The 18,063-nt window shown below is 44.4% G+C and overlaps 1 protein-coding gene across 1 annotated transcript in view; it reads left to right on the top strand.

Moving 5' to 3' along the window:
• grh (grainy head) overlaps positions 1–18,063 on the top strand; it is a 448,313-nt gene that overhangs the window by 300,961 nt on the left and 129,289 nt on the right. Inside the window, exon 7 of the mRNA XM_071587167.1 lies at positions 637–802. Coding sequence (XP_071443268.1) covers positions 637–802 — 166 coding nt within the window. The remainder of the gene's footprint in view (positions 1–636; positions 803–18,063) is intronic.

Below are 18,063 nucleotides of genomic sequence, written 5' to 3'. Positions count from 1 at the left end.
TACTCTCTGTTTCTCTGACAAATGAGAACACGAAGAATGAATTGGCATTAAGAACTAAAAGTTCACCTCGGTGTCTCATATGGCTTTGCGTTAGCGTTAACCGTTTATCAGCTAATATACGAATTTTTCATGACTATATTTTTATGTCTATCAACATGCTTAAGCGAAGGGTGATTTGGAATATTTTTGCCTAAATCTAGGTTTATAACGCAATGTTTAGTCCCTCGAAATGATTTTGAGGCGTGTATTTGTTTAAATATTCATTTTTACATTAGTCTGGTAAATTACCGACCACTTTTAATTTTGCACATTTTGGTGCATGCTAACATCTTTCAATCGAACGAATTGGGAAACACGCACATTTAATTCCCTTCGACTATTATGCTAAACGCACTTAATCCTGTGCCAAAAAATAAAAAGATGTCACAACGGGAATATTTTGACTCACGCTGAAAGGAACTTCTTAAGATTCTAGATCCACTCGCTGTCTCATCATTAAACGAATATGCACCTTCTACCCTTACCCCACCCTCCCCATTCGAAAGAAACAATGCTTATATATGTACTTGTTACAGTGTGCTTGGAGCTTATTGCCGCCCCCTTATCACCCCCTCTTCAACTCTTTCCGACCAACAGGTTCTCACTCTACGGCTTCAAGTACTTCCTGGAGACACCCATTTCAACGAGCCAGAGAAGAGAGGACGACCGCATCACTTATATCAACAAGGGACAGTTCTACGGGATATCCCTCGAGTACTCGCCGGACCCCGATCGCCCAGCCCTCAAGTCGCAGACCGTCAAGGTAAGAAAGAATTCCTCCTCGTGGTTTCCACTGTACTAGAACGTCATCTGTCGGGAGCTGTCATCCAATGGAGAATGTCATATTTCGTAATTTGCGACAGCCAATAAAGATGATAAGATTGTGCCAAAATAGCTATCCTGCGGAGTCCACTTCCTTTCTATTAGTTGAAATTTTACGCTTACGGAAACGTGTTCTTTTTAATAAAACATAAATTAGCCGCCAGCGGAAAAAAAATCCTCTGGAGTCTCCACCCTTGGCTTGAATTGACAAACGGAAGTCACTGCTCTCAAACACTGAAAGTTTTCATTAAGGAGACACCTGAAAATAATTTGAAATGAAATGAGCGTGATAAAACATAGATAAGTATATAAATCAGCTTAAGTATAATGAATGGTATTTTTTTCGCCCATGAAAGCGCAAAATTCCAGCACTATCGTCATTTATGCAGCCAAATGTTTAACTTAGATGAAAACTGACCGACCGAATCATCTCTACTTAGGAGTTATTTTTTGGCGGGAAGGTTTTTCAAGCTACGAGAATTGATATTTCTTGTTCATGCGTGACGACATCCCGTGCAGCAATTTACAACAACTGCCGTCTCCTCCCCCCCTCTCCCCATCTTCCGTTACCCTTACTCTCTCCTGTATATCTTTCCACCTACCTACCGTCCCGTAATTTATTCTCATCAAATAAGGAATGACCGCGCGGCGGAAAATGAAATTGAAGCTATGCGTGGAGATTGAGGAAACGACAGAGTGGAAATTAGTAAGGGTGGATGAGGGAGGCGGAACGGTGGTGGGATTTTTCAGAGGCTAAAGGAGTGAGAGATGGTGAGAAAGATGGAACGGGGAAGGTGAATATGGGACGGGAGGAGACCGAAGTGGTGGAAGAGCAAGGGAGGGGGCGCCATTGCGAACGAAGAGGCTTGAGAAAAATGGAAAGAGTTCTTAAAGTATGGAATATGGGAAGTGTAAGGATGATGGGAAGAACCCGGAGTTGAACTTAGGAGAAATAAGCTAAAGAGGATTGACAAAGCGTCTAATTGTAGCAATCGAATAGGTTTGGTGATTCGGCAAGATAACAGTATAAAGAAAAGGGAAAGAAGGAGAGATAAGGGGTTAGAGAGAGAAGGGTTATGGTAGAAATGGGAAAATAATTAGAAATATAAACATAATTAACATTAGAGGTATGATTGAGTAACACACATTAATGGCAGCTTACGGGAAACTTAGCAGATTTTGATGCATTCATTTGACAGTCCAGAAAAATATTTTAACAGGATTCAATTTATGATTTCTCTACATGTTGAGGGAGAATTGAAGTTCGTAAACTTTGAAATTTGCCGGAGTTTGTGAAATAAAAAAAACTATTATTTAGATAGAAATCATTTTAATTATTTTCCTGCATCATTTGATGCTTTGTACCACAAATGCTTCAAGGGCCGTATATCAAGTCAAGTTGAACTTCGGAGAATAATTCTGTATAGGCAGGGATAAAGAGTAATTTGGTGAAATTGAACTGTGTTGTTGCCAAAAATTTTATCGTATGTTAATGGATAGGTCATGATTGCACTTGTAAGTTTTTATATTTGTCTGGCAATAGAATCATGTTAGGAATATTCTGCCTGGTCACGAGAATTGAGCTCGGACTCTCAATATGCGAAATATAGTAAATATCGCTCCAATACATTTTCTTTGTTTTCAACTTTCCTTCCACGTTTGTGCATGTTTTTCGTTTATTTTTGCCATCAACTATTTGTCAAAATATTATTATCTTGGAGATAGAGGTCAACAAAAGTTCGGAATTTCATTAGAGTGAAAATAAGGAAATACATGTTGATAGAATAAAACCTTTTACAAGAAAAGACATGATAAATTTAATTTAAAATGATTATAGTTTGCTTGATGCTTGGAAATCATGAGAGGCCAAAATATTAATAATTCTTTGGTAGGTTCAATTTATTAGGGAGAGATTGATAAATGAAAACAGTATAATTAAAAAGAATGGTAAAAATTCTCATGAAATGCACACATGAACCCAGAGAGAGCTATGAAGGGAGGGAGAGATGTATGAGTGGTAAGTTCAAGGCAGGTGGAAGAATTAAAGGGAAGATGGAAAGAGAAAGAGCGCGAGGGTGGGGGTGGTGTAATACAAGCAGCTAGTTTAGAGTAAACGTGAGAAACTCAAGCGAGGAAGGGGTTGAGCAGGTGGAGTGGTGTGTGATGTAGATGGAGCGTTTTTCAGGGAAGCGGGAGTTGAGAGGTGGTGAGAGAGGGCAAGGGAGAAGGCCACGGCTAAATAAATGAGCATTCTGGAGGAAGGAAGAAAGTCGTTACCGCGGGGCCGAAACATTACTCCACCGACCCGAGGCTTTTTTTTTTACTGCCCCGGGGGCGAGACACTTCTTCCAGGAACTTCAGCATTTTTGGTATTTTTTGAACCTTCACCGCCACCACGAAACATCATCAGGAGGGCCGGGTAATGTACGGGGGGAGAGGTGATTTTCGACGATGAAATTTACACGTTTGGAACTCGGGTGATCAATGAGCCTTCGCACCGACGGCCGTTGGTGAAGTAAACAAACCGGAGCAACGGGTTGAAGAAAGGAGGCGTTGAGGAGGAAGAACATCTGAGTAAAGCAAAATAAAGCAGCATCAGAAAATGCTATGAAGGACTGTATCATGGACGAGATTTATTTTAGAATTGTTTTTTTTATTAATATTACGATTGCCTTCGGAATATTATAATGATAAGATAACCGCTACGTAAATCGACGACAAAAGTATGAAATAAAATTGAAGACTTAGTTCGAGTTTGAGAATTCATCTTCATTTACACCTATTTAAGACTTTACAGTACACCACCATTTCGTTTAACAGGAGGCTGTCATTAGCTTTTATTCACCGAGTGAAGCTTTCATTTCTTTCCTGATCATTCGTACCAATTGCTCTAGGCACATTAAATTGGAGATGCAACTTACTTTATACCGACATCGGTATTGTTTGAAAATATATTTAATGAAATAAAGAGTTGAAAATGTTATCTAAAGATGACAAGAAAGGTACTTAAATATTATCTCTAAACCTGATTATTTACGTCAAACCAGTTTTTTCTGTGTGTTTAAGTCGTGCACTCCCAGAAACGACGATTGAATCAACTTTAATTTCCCTGATCTCCCGGTGTTGGTTGAATTCAAGAAAAATAAGCATGCTTTAACATGTATTTTCAGTGCGGCAGATCGAAACCAAAGCCAGTGTTGAACTTAACTTTATACTTTACAACATACTATTCGCAGTATTACTAGGAACAGATTTCAGAAACGAGATGCGTAGCCACCGCGTAAAAAAGCTTAAAGATATGCGGACAAAAAAGAGCGAGTCGAAAGGGTGATGTAGGAAGCAAAAGGTTTTTGCGCCGTGCGTGCAGGAGATGTAAATGAGCAGCGAATGTTTGTGCGCTTGCTCTCAAGATATAATAAAGGAGGGATGGGGGAATGGGATCTTTGGGTTCGCATTTAAGATTTCCGAGTGCGCAACCGGGGGGGGGGGGATTGGAGGGGTAGAGGGAGTGATGACTCGGCCAGGAAGGAGCCCGTAGAAGGGAGGTGGAAAAACAAAAGGGGGAATATTTTTTTTCTTTTTATTCCGCATAGATGGAAACAGAGAAGCAGCGTCTTGGGGGTGAGGCGGCAGAGGAGACGATGGGATGGGAGGGGGAGATGGGAGATAATGGAGGAAAATTATAAACGTGGATTTAAAAGAAGCGTCCAAAATGGGTGGCTGATGAATAAATGAGGGGGAAGAAGGTGGAAGGAGGAAAGGAAGGACCCAACACTTTGCGTGCCTCGATCCTCCTCTTCGTTTTTACAGGAAATTCAGTCTGCCCTTCAGGTAGGGCCCCCCTTGGGGGTCGCCGAGAGAGTGAAGCCCCCGGAGGCTGAGAGACCCACGCCCCTTATCGCCTCCGGCCCTGTCGCCGCCTCCCAACCCTAAAAGACCTCCCGATTCCTCCTGTGAGGTATCTGAGGTTTCTTCCTAGTACCTTCTCCAGAAACCATCACGCATTCATTCTCCACCCCCCTGCCCCGACTGGCACCGCTCTTCCACGATCCACCGGCCAACCCCCCGCTCCTCTCTTGAAAGCGAGGGTCACGGCTCCGAGGTGCCGTTTCGTACCCGCCCACTCTTAGCCTCGCGGGAGAGACCTTTGGTCACTCGGAGTCAACAGCCTTCCAACAACACTCGCTCCCCCTTCTCCTTCTTTGCGTACCCACGGAACTACGTGTTCATGCGATACGTACTCGGACACGCACACACTCACACGCCCTGGTGTGTGTGTGCGCGCGCGTGTAAGTGTGCGAGCACGCGTGTTCAATGTGACCGCGAGATTTCTTTTCCTCCTTCTTCCTCGATTCCCCCGCCCTCTTTCCCCTCCGCGTCACCCCTAAGCTGGGGAGGGAGATGAAGCGGATGGGCAAACGGTTGTGTGCAGCCGGCCCGCAGCGCGGGTCATCCGGCGCGGGTCGGTGGGGTCACGGGCGCCTGGCTAGGCGACGAGGCCGCGATGGTGTTGGGGTAAGAACGGGGAGCGTAAATCGTCCCGAGGTTGGGTGCGTACGTGCGTGGTGTGCGAGGAGTACAAGGAGAGAAAGGAGGAAGATGAGAGAGGGTTGGCGATAATGCCATTCGGTGTGAGAGGGTGAAGAAGGGTGGGTGAGGAACGAGGAAATGATCGCGGATGGGAATGCGTTTAATGGACGCCCCTTAATAATTCGCGGAGGGCACTTAATTCCCGAGTCAGGTAAATATGAGATTCGTCACGTGTGGGGGGCGAGTGGGAAGTGGAGGAAATTAATCGCGGAGTATTATGAAGGAACAAGGATCGCTTTCCAACGAAAGCCGCGGCAAGTGGAGTTGAAGTGTTCACACGAGTTTAGTATTAAGGCGACGGAGAAGCTGCCGGTTGTTGTGCGCATGCTCTAGGAGTTTTTGTCAGTTGAGATTTTTTTCGGGGTGGATGGGGGAAGAGTCGTACACCATTCACGTGAAGAACGACTCCTCACGAAGGGCACTAAAAATAATAATCTCAGTCATTCAAATTCCCCGCAGTTAGTAATGCGAAGCCAAGAATATTTTTTATGGGCGTCTATATATATAGTATTAATGAAATCCATAAAAGATACACCACTCAAGGACGAATAATTTATGACAGTTAAATTTATTTCGGACGTTGAGTTGGCATTTTTCGATTTTACAGAATTTACTCGACAAAAATCACAAAGGGAGACGCGGTAAAAATTTCAACGGGGCACTTTGCTCTGACGCAATGATAATAAACTTAGCAAAAGGTGTAAGAGCGTGCGTGGGAAGGCCATCGCCACCGTTTAATAACTCCGAAGGCGGGAGGAGGTTGTGCTTAACCTGCTCTTGGAGGGCCGCCTGCGCACATACAGAATTTGCCCCTATTCCGCGCGCCCTCCCCGCCTCTCAGACTCTCCTTTGCCCCACGCCGCGTAATACATTATTGGCCACTCTCATGACTCCGTCGGGAGAGCCGCCACTGCCGCTCTCGCCTCTTTTCCCTCGCCACTCACAAATGGGAAAGCAATATTTCTTCTTTCAACCGGGCTTTTCAAGACTCAACGGCTCTCGCAGGTGAACGCGACACACGCACCTCGGGGGGGTTGGTGTATCAACAGCCATTTATTGGATTGGCCTCCAGATTGATTTTCGCCCTTTTCGCTTCTCTCCCTCTCTCTGCCTTTTTACCCTCCACCTTCCCCTGCTCACTCATCCCCACTCACCACTCTTTCACTCCACACTCAAGAGGTGCTACCGAATGGCAGGGGGTGATGAAATGAGAGGGAGGAATGGGTGGGTAGGCATGCCCGAGAGTGGCGGCGGTTTTTAAACAGTTGGGGAAGGGGTAGTGCATTAGCGTTTGTGGTGCTCAGGCGTCTTGCGTCCACTTAGCTCTGCCACCCTGTCATTCACCGTTAGCAAGTTCCCGGCGAATGGAGTAGGTGAAAACGAGATAAGGGAAGGAATTGATAAAGTGCGTGTTCAATTCCCCTTCCGCCCTTTCTATCACCCTCTCTCGCAAGGAATTCGCAGCCTGAGACGAGAATGAGACGGGCTAGGGGGTAAGTCTCTGCGAGGTACGACATCAGCGAACTTATCAACTGGGGAATAGTGTTTGCGTTAAAAGTTTTGACGTGCTGATAAGGGACTGATTGATTTCAGCCTCGTGTTCATTGGTCACGATTGGTGTACCACTTTCAGCGATTAAGACGGCGAAACTTAAAAAAATATATCATTCAGTCATTATCAACCACCTCCACTGATCCTCTCCCTTAAAAATTTAGTCCGTACAAGGGCCAAGGTAGGTGATCTAGAATCCCAAAGACAAGGGTGGTGGTAATAGATTTGAAGGGAAATTAACGGCGAATTTAGCTTACCTAAAAATGAAATTCTATGTGATGGCATATTTTTATCTAAATCTTATGACATAATTATAGTGTATTCGTTGTTATTCATAGTTTGCTCAACATTGCCATATTCTCAGGCCTATTTTCGTTAACCATGAATTAGATAATTACCGGTTTATTCCAAAGGTAGAGTTATAGTTTTTATATAAGAAGATCCTTAATTTGATCAAATAACTTCGAAGTAAATGGGTCACGAAGATCCCATGTAGATTGATCTCTCAAAGCATGGGCTTTGATGTTGTGAGAAGATAAGGTATATGTAAAGTGTTAGGGTAGACATGCCCAATAATCAACTAAACTTTCGAATGAATGTGGAATTCTTGGACTTTATTATTTAAAAATGTTGGTACGCTGGCTCCCCGTCCGAATGTTCTTCTTGAAGAAGTGACTTCTCAAGCGTAGACGAAAATATTCCTAGATGAAAAATATAAGGGTTGTAAGTAATGAGATGAGATCAGAAAGAAGGTCAATATCCTCGTGCATTCTCTTCGTTTTAGAACTCTTTTTTACGAATAGAAAATAGTTTTACAGCTCGTCATCTCGCCTGAAGGTGCTGCGAGTGGCCCTTTATCTCACGAAGAGCTATCCAACAGTCGATTTATTTTTATTAAAGTTTCCTCTCACGTAACGCTGCTAGGTTTCTCTTTTCAATATCTCTGCAAATTTCCTAAACTTGAGATCATCGTTTTAAAAAGTGCGTTAACGAGTATCCTCAAAAGAGAGGATATTTCCAGTCAAGACCAATTTTGCAGCCTCAATTATGTACTCTCAACCTGAGGTTCGAATCCAAATTAGGAATGCAAAACGGGAGGGAGACAGGATTAACGAGCACCTGCGCCGGCAAAAATTACATTTTCTCGTCAAATTCCCCCAACCCTGTTCCCGGGGCGAGTATTATTTATTGCATTCACACAGATACCCGCCTACCTGCGGACTTCGATCATCATCAATATTCATGTATATTTTAACTTAGGATCACGATGAGAATAAAAATATCCCCCTCTTCAATCTCTATGCACAAGCTTCTCTTGTGGGTCGTTAATTTTAGCGTTTTTTCTCGATTCCCACAGATTCCCGTCTTACCTAATATTTAACACTTAAGCCAGACCTGGGTTCCATTTCTTTCCAAAAAAAATCCTTTTTCGACCGTTAAAATTTTATATGCCGCAAGCCTCTAGATGCCGCGACATGCCGTTTATATTTACAAATCTCCATCTTTAAACTTTCAACAAGTTTTTCCTATTTTCTTCGGTCCAAGGTTATTGGTTGCATCGTCTTACCTATTCATTTCACAGCCGTCTCTATGTCGGTCTTTTAATGGCAAATTCGATGCCATGACTTCCCGACTTCTTCCTCGATTACCTCTTTCATAATACGTTAAGCCAACTAACAGCCGAGGAAGACTGTACTCCATTATTTCTCTCTCCAATAATATTTCTATAAGCACAGATAACCTCTTCTCAAATCGTATTTAAAGACTTGCTTGTATTTTCTCTGCAATGCGCTTCATTTAGTGATGCCAAAAACACCATAATTAGTTTTTTTGAAATAACCACCATCTCGTATATCCCATAATTTTAGAAATAGGTTGTTCGGTATTAAATAATATTCCTTGTAAAAATAAATATAGAATCATAATCTATATTAAGTATTGGCACATGATAAAATTTCCTCCGAGCAATGGGACCGTACAGGGTAAACACTTTGAAGCATTAATTATATCGTTAAATAAAAATGCTATGTATCGCAAAACTTTTCAGCTATTAATCACTTCACTATTTATTTTCCGAGTAGAGAAGTATGTTAAAAGCCTTTCATTCTGCTTTAACCTCGAAAGCATTAGGTACTACGGAATATAATTATACCATCTCCATCGGAGATAAATCTCGCTCTCTTAGCATTTCTCCCGGGCAGTTGCAGCCTTTTATGTCTTCAAATAGTCCACCGAGTGAAGCCAAGCAAATGTCTCTCCTGGGTATTATCAACACCTACAAGGAAAGGGGCCTCTATTTGAAATAAGCGACCCCTATTTCACGTCAACGCGTTTATTTATATATTTATTTCTCCAATCGTTATCCCTATATTATCCTTGCTCGCCAACGTCTTGACCCGAAAAGCGCACCGCGAATCGTTTCTTCCACTTAAGACGGCATTCATTCTTAGACTTTCTTTTGCCGTCCCCCACCTCATACCACCAGTTCGACCAACACTCGACGCCCCCCCCCTCCCCACACGTGAGTCTGCGTCTCCCCGACCGTTCCCCAACCCATATCTCTCCCTACTCCTTATTTCTCGTTGCCCACCTTCGTGGACGCTGCCGCCGCTACTCTTCACTCACCTCATTTTAACCTTTGACCTCCTTCCTCTCGTCTCATCCCTCCCAATCCTCCCTACGCCCTACCCTCCCACCGGCTCTTGCTACATTCGCTCTTCCGTCGCTTTCAATTCTCATTCTAAAGCCATCCTTCTCTTCCTTCTCCTCTTCTCTTCCTTCCTTTACTATTTTATCTTCGTAATACCCCGCGAAGGGATCGCCACGGCAGCTAAAGCATCAGCGGGAGCAGGGAAGGCGACCGGGAGGCAGGCACACAGGCGTAGCGGACTCGGCCGGCATTCAACGCGCAGTCTCACACTGACCATTTGATTTGCTGCCTCTTCACTCCCATGCATACAAATGCCCTTATTATCCCAAAGCTTCGCCGTGCTTTTTCCACTCCTTCCTTCGCCCCGTCCTCTGGCCGCTTCTATTTCGTATTTTTTTCTCCCTCCTCCCCTTTATTCATTATCTCCTCCGTTCCTCTCCCTCGAAACAGCGAGTCCCACCTCCTCTTGTGCCCTTCGTCGTTTCGGATCTCCCTTACTCCGGTGCATCCATACCTCCTCCACCATCATCTATTTCCAATCCGCAGTCCTCGTCGTAAATTCGCTTCGAGTCCGCCCCGTCCGATGCGTCAAGTGCGCGCGCACGAGTCCGATTCCGTCGATTTCCCGTCTTCCCTTATCGGTCTGTGTGCTATTTTAATTTTCCACCATCGATAGCCTCCTCGCCTCACTTCTCTCCCCCCCTCACTTATCGTGGAAAGATATTTTTAGTGAGTAAAGACGTCGTTGACTCAATTCGTCCACGTTTGCTGCGTTTCAATTTTGATCGGAAAAAAATATTTCAAGCCCTTAAGGACAGAGTTTCGGACACGGGCGCAAATCCTCGGCGTTCTGATGTATAGCACAAGAGTTTTGATGATTTTCTTGCTAAAAAGTTGGCATTCGAGCCAGACGGACCAGCGAAACTTCGATGTTGACGTCATTCCACCTGCATGTCGGGCAAGTATCACCCCCATAAGTATTTCTTATCATTCGTTTTCCCTTTATGTGTTCAATCCTCATCACGTATGTAAAAGAACAATATATTTTTCTCAACTTGACATTTTGATGATAACGCAGTATTTGCGTATAATACTCACTACCGTCATTCTTTATTTCACATGTTTTTACCTTTGGTGTCTTTATCGTAGTTTTATATAACTTGAGACTTCCTTTTCGCGTTTAATCCAGACACACAAGTTCAAACACTTTTAATTCCTCGCCCTTGAAGAATATGGCTTTGCGCTATATATCTTTACATAAAATTTATGTTCTCTCCAACTCTCTCTGCCCTGATCGTACCTTTATTCAACAAATGTTCCCTCTCGCCCTATTCTCCGGTTGCACACCACCCCCCCCCCCTGCGATTCGCATTAAAAGCGACAAAAAGACTTATTCATGCGTCCAATGGCGGAGCTTGTCGCGGTATACAGGGGAATTATGATCCTCATGACCCTTTAAGCGGAGGAAGGTCGCCGCAGGGCCGAGGGCTAATAGACCCTCTTGGACCAAAGGTCTGAGGGTAGAAGTGGGAAGGGGAGAGTTGAGAGGCCTCAGACAAAATAAGGGGGAGGTGGATGAGAACGGAGAGACGAAGCGGGAGGAGGGTTGCACCACGAGGGGCTGGGATGAAGGTGGGTGAGGGGAGAAGTATGAGGAAAGTAAGGAGAGAATGAAAATAGAGAGTGGTTAGGGGGTTGGAGGAGTAGAAAATCAAGCGAGTTACGCCTTCCCTCAATCAACACGCCAAGGAGAATGTATTCTCTTTTTAACTCTATTGGCAAGCTATTTCCAGGGCTATTGGCCAACTCCTGTATTGTGAAACGTGACTATAAACTTGGGGGAATAGGACTATTGACAACTCCTACAAACCGCGCTCAGTACAATCATTATCGGTACATTTCATTTATATGCTTATGAGAACGCTATATTGAAGACATTGTACCAAGAGATCTAGTAATATTTTATTGCTCGATTTCATGGGCAAATTATTTCCTGAAAGTCTGCTTTTTTAATGGTCACGTGGTCCTACTTGTCGAAAAACATTTGTTTCGCGGGTTTCTTCCGCATTGAACTCAAATGTCATAGGCATGAATAGCATGCAGGCCAAGAATAATGCAAACTCTCTTTCGGTAATGAATATTATTCGATATTATAGAGCATTAATGAAGATTAGTGTAATTAGATAGACGCTTTATTTCACCCATGATTTTCAGGCAACCGTCGCAAAAACTTCAAATGTGGCAGTTAAACTATATACAAAACTCAAGAAATATGAGTTATTCGTAGAAAGGGCGATTATAAACTCTAATATAAGTAAACGATTGATAAAACCGAGATCCAAATACTATTCTTTCGCACAAATCATCCGTATCTATTGCGTATACAATTGTTGAAAATTTTCAGGAGAATGACTCGTTTTTTAAGGGAACCAATTATTCTTCAAACGCCTCAAAAACATCCCCTAGTTTGATGCATACATGATACGATAGAAAATAATCACACGATTTCTTAATAGGTTAAAATTACGACGGGAGAATGTCACGAAGATTTGAGGTTTAAAATCCACGTCGTAATAACGGATTAATCTGAATTAACCTTGAACGAGAATCATAAAATAGAAAATATCTCTCCTGATTGGTCATAAAAAATTTATATCTTGAAATCAGTAATTGGACTGTGTGGTTTTAATGTCGAAGGAAAATATTTTTTTTATCCAACGGAGAGCAAAATAAAGACGTAGAGGTGAGAGCGGCCACTTGAAAACTCCTACCACTGTCGCGATGGGTGCGGGGTGACTAGTGCGCGTTAGAAAACACAGTATTTATCGGCACGTTTGGCTTATGCAACGTTGGACGTCGACTATGAATACACGTCACCTGAATAAATAGCCGGGAATAAATGAAGAACAGCGCATTTTACAATATCTGGAACGTGACTTAAGCGAGAGGCGCCCTTGACCACCCGGAGGTGACAATAGTGTTGGGCAGGGGTATTTTTCGTATTAGGGGAGAAGGATGGGGAAGGAGCTTTTTCTTTCATTTCCGCTCCTCCCTGTGAACTTTAAAAGGTCGCCGACGATAGCACAGTAGCGCTCCCTCGGGAGCGAGGGAAGACACAACAATAGATATAAACGCCTCTCGCCACCACCTGTTCACCGCCAACTCCCTTTCAGCGCCCCGACGGTCCTCCCCCTCTCGCCCAAAGCACCGACCTCTTCCCCTCCGGTCCAACCTCCAATGCGACAGCCTCCCCGTCGGTTTCCCTCTTCCCCGTTCCCCCGCAACAGGGGTCCGCCCCCATCTCGACCCCGATACTCCCCTTCCTTGTTATACACCTCGTGCACAACCCCCTCCGCCCCTTTCCATCCCCCCATCACCGTCTCACTCCCATCTCCAACACCACCACCCTCCCGACCTCCCCTGGCATTCTCACAGTCTCGCTACCCCGCACCACCCCATACCTACTACCTACGTGCATTCCCCCTCCCCCTCTCTGTTGGCTATCGCTTCCACATGACCCTTCGAAAAGCCCTTTTATATCCCTCCATTCTCTCCTTTGTCTCTTACCTTCTCTCCCTCCCACCCACTCCCTTTCTCCCTCTCTGTTGCGCCCTCATCCTCACACTAGCCGCCGACGGAGCCCTTTCGGAAGTGTTAAGTTGTCCCGGAGTTCGAGAGATAGAATGCAGACACATTGTATCCACCTGGAGCATAAACACTGCCGAGGATATCGCGTGGGCGGGGACGCGAAGAAACAGGTGCTCTCTCTCTCCACCATCCGCCCAAGGCTCCACTTGTCCTCCCCACCTCTTCTCTCTCTCTCTCCGAGAACAGGGATTCGCCTTCCCTCTCTGTCCTCTTCCTCTGGACGTTTCAGCCCCTTCCTCCGTCGCTACCTCTCTCTCTCTCCATTATTTTCCCGTTTTCCCATTCCGTATTTATTCCCGGCTCCTCACTGGCACCGGCAGCGGCTGCACAGATTCTCCCGCTCGCGCGTCCAAGAGTCTCTCTCTACGAGGATACTCGTGGACCATACTAAGGACATAGATAACCGACCATTTATATAACCGCCGACATCAAAGAATCACCACGGATACTTTAATAACCAACATACTTACATTCATTCCCTCCAAACCGTTCCTTTCGAGATAGGCACAAGGAGCACATTTTTAGTTATTTCATTAAGCTTACTCCTTTTGCTATTTTCTTACGTATACCCCTGTTGTTCCATACTTCTATCCCATTTAAATGTTATTTAAAGCAAGGTCTTCGGTTGCCTAGTTTTCTAACAATTGTTGGCAAATAAAGCATTGATTACGAGAACATACATATAAATAGGCTTCTTACGGTTCCTGATAAAATATCAACCGTAAACCTTAATAAATCAGTTATTCCCATGAATTAACCGAAGCGGCAGGCAATCAGGAGAGGTTAAAGTCTGAATACCAAGTCTTTATACAGTTCTGTCAAATATTTTCCCTAGGTTCTCGACAAAATTTTATTCATTTTATGAAAAATGAAATATACAATTTTGTTTACGGGATGAAACTGCCACCATCGACGGCTCTTGCGGTCAAATGTCATAAAACTTATGGCGGAAACATCAAATGTTGCCTGCCCAACGTCAATATTTTGATACTATCGGCCGTCGATGACCACCGACCGTGTTGCATGCCCCGCCGTCGACCAGTCGACAGGCTCCATCGCCGGTGTCTGCGCACGCTCGCCCGCCTCGCACTACTCTCCCCCGGACCCACCCGACGCCGTCGCACCCCACTTCTGCGGAGGGTATCATGCGCCCCCCATCACTACTCCACGGTGGACGTGGAATGGGGGGCGGGGAGGAGAGGGGTGGTGATGTACGGGGAAGGGGGAGGCAACGGGGATGAAGGGAGAGCAACGTCTATGTGGCGACGGGACGAACTCGCTCATACAAGTTAGTTGCGGGTGCGAGCACCTGCCGCTCCCGTCTCTCCCTCTATCTCTCTTTCCTCCTTCCCCATCGCTAATTAAATGCTCGCGATTGCGCGGGGAATTCCATGTGAGGGCACGTACGATGGAAGGGCCTACGTTTAAAAGTACCGAAACTAAGTTGCCCTAGGACATCACGGCAGAGGGAGGGAACTTGGGTTTGGATTGACAGGACTCTCTCACCGCGGAAGTTTACATCCACAGATGCGTGACGTTTCTCATCGTCTTCCTGGACCTTTGATGTAGAAATTTGTATTGCGTGCATGGTCCGATGGGCCTTAATACAAATTTCAAAATGCAAGTGCTGAAAATGCACGCAATTTTTCTTAATTGTTTGCCATTATTTTGAAAATTTGCTTCCCAAGTGTATGGAGGTCAATTTTTTACGAGATATTGAATATTCTCGAAGCAAAATTTACGTTATTTAATTATAATTACAGTTAACCACTTGGCAAGAAAAACTTGAGGATGAAGAAAAACTGTCAAGCAATATGATCTATCCAATTCCGTATCACTACCGCGTCAGATTAAATTAAGTTGTAGATTGTTTGCCTTCGCATGTTGATTGTTGCTTGAATTTTCTTTGGATTCATTATAATTTATTAAACTTCATTTTGACAGAGGTATGCTTAAAATATGTTTTTCTTACCTGTGTTACACCGTAGCTGGCTCTCTCGATCACCTTTTGACACATTTATAAAATGATCATAAACTCTACATCTGCTTACAAATAATTTCCAAACAAACCACGGAACGATTGAGGTTTCAAGATCACTTTCTTTTCACATAATTTTTGTTTAAGTGTTCATAAAAATCAAACAACAGATAATAATTTATTTTACTTGATCAGCTGAACCATTGATAAAAGAAAAATATCAGTATTAGTATGGCATCCTACGGATCAATGTAAGGCTGGGAGGCATACTACACTTCCCCTATACTTCTTGAGGAAGAGCCACCTGTAAGCTTAAACATCGTCACAATTTTGAGATGTTTGTGGAAAAGCTATACTTTAACTACCCTCCGAAGTATAGCTTTGAAATGCAAATATTAGTTAATGGTTTCCGGCGTGACTTTATGGAATCGATTCATCTTGGAAATGAAAAATAATAACTTTGTGATTCCACAGAATTTTTATTGTGATACGACCCGGGTTTCGACGTTCAACGTCATCTTCAGGTAACAACTCTACAAACATCCATCTATATATACAACATTTCGGTGGGGGCGGGGAGGTGAGAAGGTGAGAAGGTGGGGGAGGGAAGTGGGGAATGATGGCTTGAGGGAAGGTTAGGAAGCGGGAGGAGACCCCCTATGGGAGGAGTGCTCCCCATAGGGGGTCTCCTCCCGCTTCCTAACCTTCCCTCAAGCCATCATTCCCCACTTCCCTCCCCCACCTTCTCACCTTCTCACCTCCCCGCCCCCACCGAAATGTTGTATATATAGATGGATGTTTGTAGAGTTGTTGCCTGAAGATGACGTTGAACGTCGAAACCCGGGTCGTATCACAATAAAAATTCTGTGGAATCACAAAGTTATTATTTTTCATTTCCAATGCAAATATTAGTACTAAATGGCCTCAGGTAGATGGAAACCGAAAAGTCATTTCTACTAAAGTTTAGGGTCGTGCTGTCACTCGTCCTAATTATCGTTTTAATGGGCTACAATGCTCATCGTAGAGAGAGACCGCAGGGCAAACGCCATCTTCCCTTTCAATGAGGTTTTCTCGGCGAGCTCATTAAATCCCCTTGACTGACCCTGGAACCGTCTCCCACGCACGCGGTGACACAGCAACCCCAGACGAGCGACCACACGCTTTCACTCCCACCAAACCCGCCGGATGCACTCGAGTCGCCACCTCGTTGCCCCCAACGCCGCGGCGGTACACCTCTTCTCTTCCCCGGTGGCCGTTCGGCCGCCTGGGACTCCCCCGCCGGACACAGTGGGAGGGGTGAAGTCGAGGAGGTGGCGGTGCGGCGAGACCTTATGCCTCCGTGCCACCCCCTCCTTTCATCCGTTCTCTCCTACCTTGCCCCCTTCCTCCCGAGGGTCCGCACGCGGTCGCAAGGTCGCTCCTATCCCATCCTTTCCTCCGACCGAGATCGGTCACGCACCGTCACCCGCGCCGTCCGCCGCGCGGTAACTCTATGCCTAACCCGCGTCAACGCAAACCTCTGAATCTCTGTTTGAAAAGGAAGTCTTCCCCACACCCCACCCGTATCTTTTCCTATCATCCTTCCATTATGCCCCGCTATGCTAAAGGGGAGATCCCTCCGTTTTCCATCCCTTCCACGCCCCTCCCACCTCTCCCTCCCTGCGCACGTATCATATCGTTCAGGATTCTCAAAAAAAACTTCTTACTTAGCTCATCGATTCCTATTCGCACGGATTTCATTCTACCCAATTGAGTATTCCATTCCATCCATCCTGAATATTTCGCGAGAACGCCAGATTTGCCGCAAGCCCGATCGTAGCAAATTCGAAATACTTGGTTGTTAAAATTACCTATTTGAAAAGTGTTTTCCTCATAAGCCAAAAGGAAGATTTTAACTCCAAAATAGATGGTAATTGACTTCGGGTAGTGCTTCTGATCTCCTCCCGAGTCGAACTCTCTCACACAACCTCTCCCTCTCGTTGATCACCTAGTGACCAGAACATCAATATTATAATTTAAATCCTCTTGTTGGCTCTGGGAGAAAACACCTTTCAATTCACCGACGACAAGCTTAACCCATAGCTTCTTTAAAACTATTTGATCCATAGGTCTGATGTGCAATGTGTGACATTTCTGCTGTACGTGTATTTCAGTGGATGAGTAAAATGGAGAATTTGAGAGAAGTTCCCCAAAATATTAGAATATTGACATTCGTCTTCCTTCGTTCATTTACTGCGTTCTCATTTCATCGACCTCCATCCTTAGTGACTTTCATGCACTTCCTCGCTATTTCGAGTCCAGTTTACTTTCCCCCTTCCAGCGATCATTTCCAGCAGTAAAATTTTGACTTTATCTATATGCCACCTCGTGAGATGTATTTGAGTTTTAACAATTTAACACCAAAGTTTATGAAACAGCAAGAAGGAGATGACATTACTGATAAACTTTCTACACAATTAGAAGACTTTGGAATTTTACCTCATAATATGTCCTGATGACAATGAAGCCAGTTTGACTTGAATATAATTTAATGTATCCTAAACGAAGATTATATTGAGTAAAAAGATTTTTTTCTAAAATTTTGGAAGAAAATCGTTCAATTCAACTTGTACACAATGGTTGAAAGCTTGATTTTTGCTCACGTCCCGGGCCGTCATGAGATAATTGGCCCGTCACATCCGAATTACCACGAGCAATTTTAAGCCGAAACCACCGTGGGTCATTGACTCCCTGACTATTTAATTTTTGTGTGTTTTTGCAGTTTTTGGGTAATAGCCTAAACATG

Source organism: Hetaerina americana, unplaced genomic scaffold (genome assembly GCF_022747635.1).
Source record: "Hetaerina americana unplaced genomic scaffold, ioHetAmer1.1.p SCAF_3, whole genome shotgun sequence".
Lineage (NCBI taxonomy): Eukaryota > Metazoa > Arthropoda > Insecta > Odonata > Calopterygidae > Hetaerina > Hetaerina americana.
This window is presented reverse-complemented; position numbering and strand designations above follow the sequence as displayed.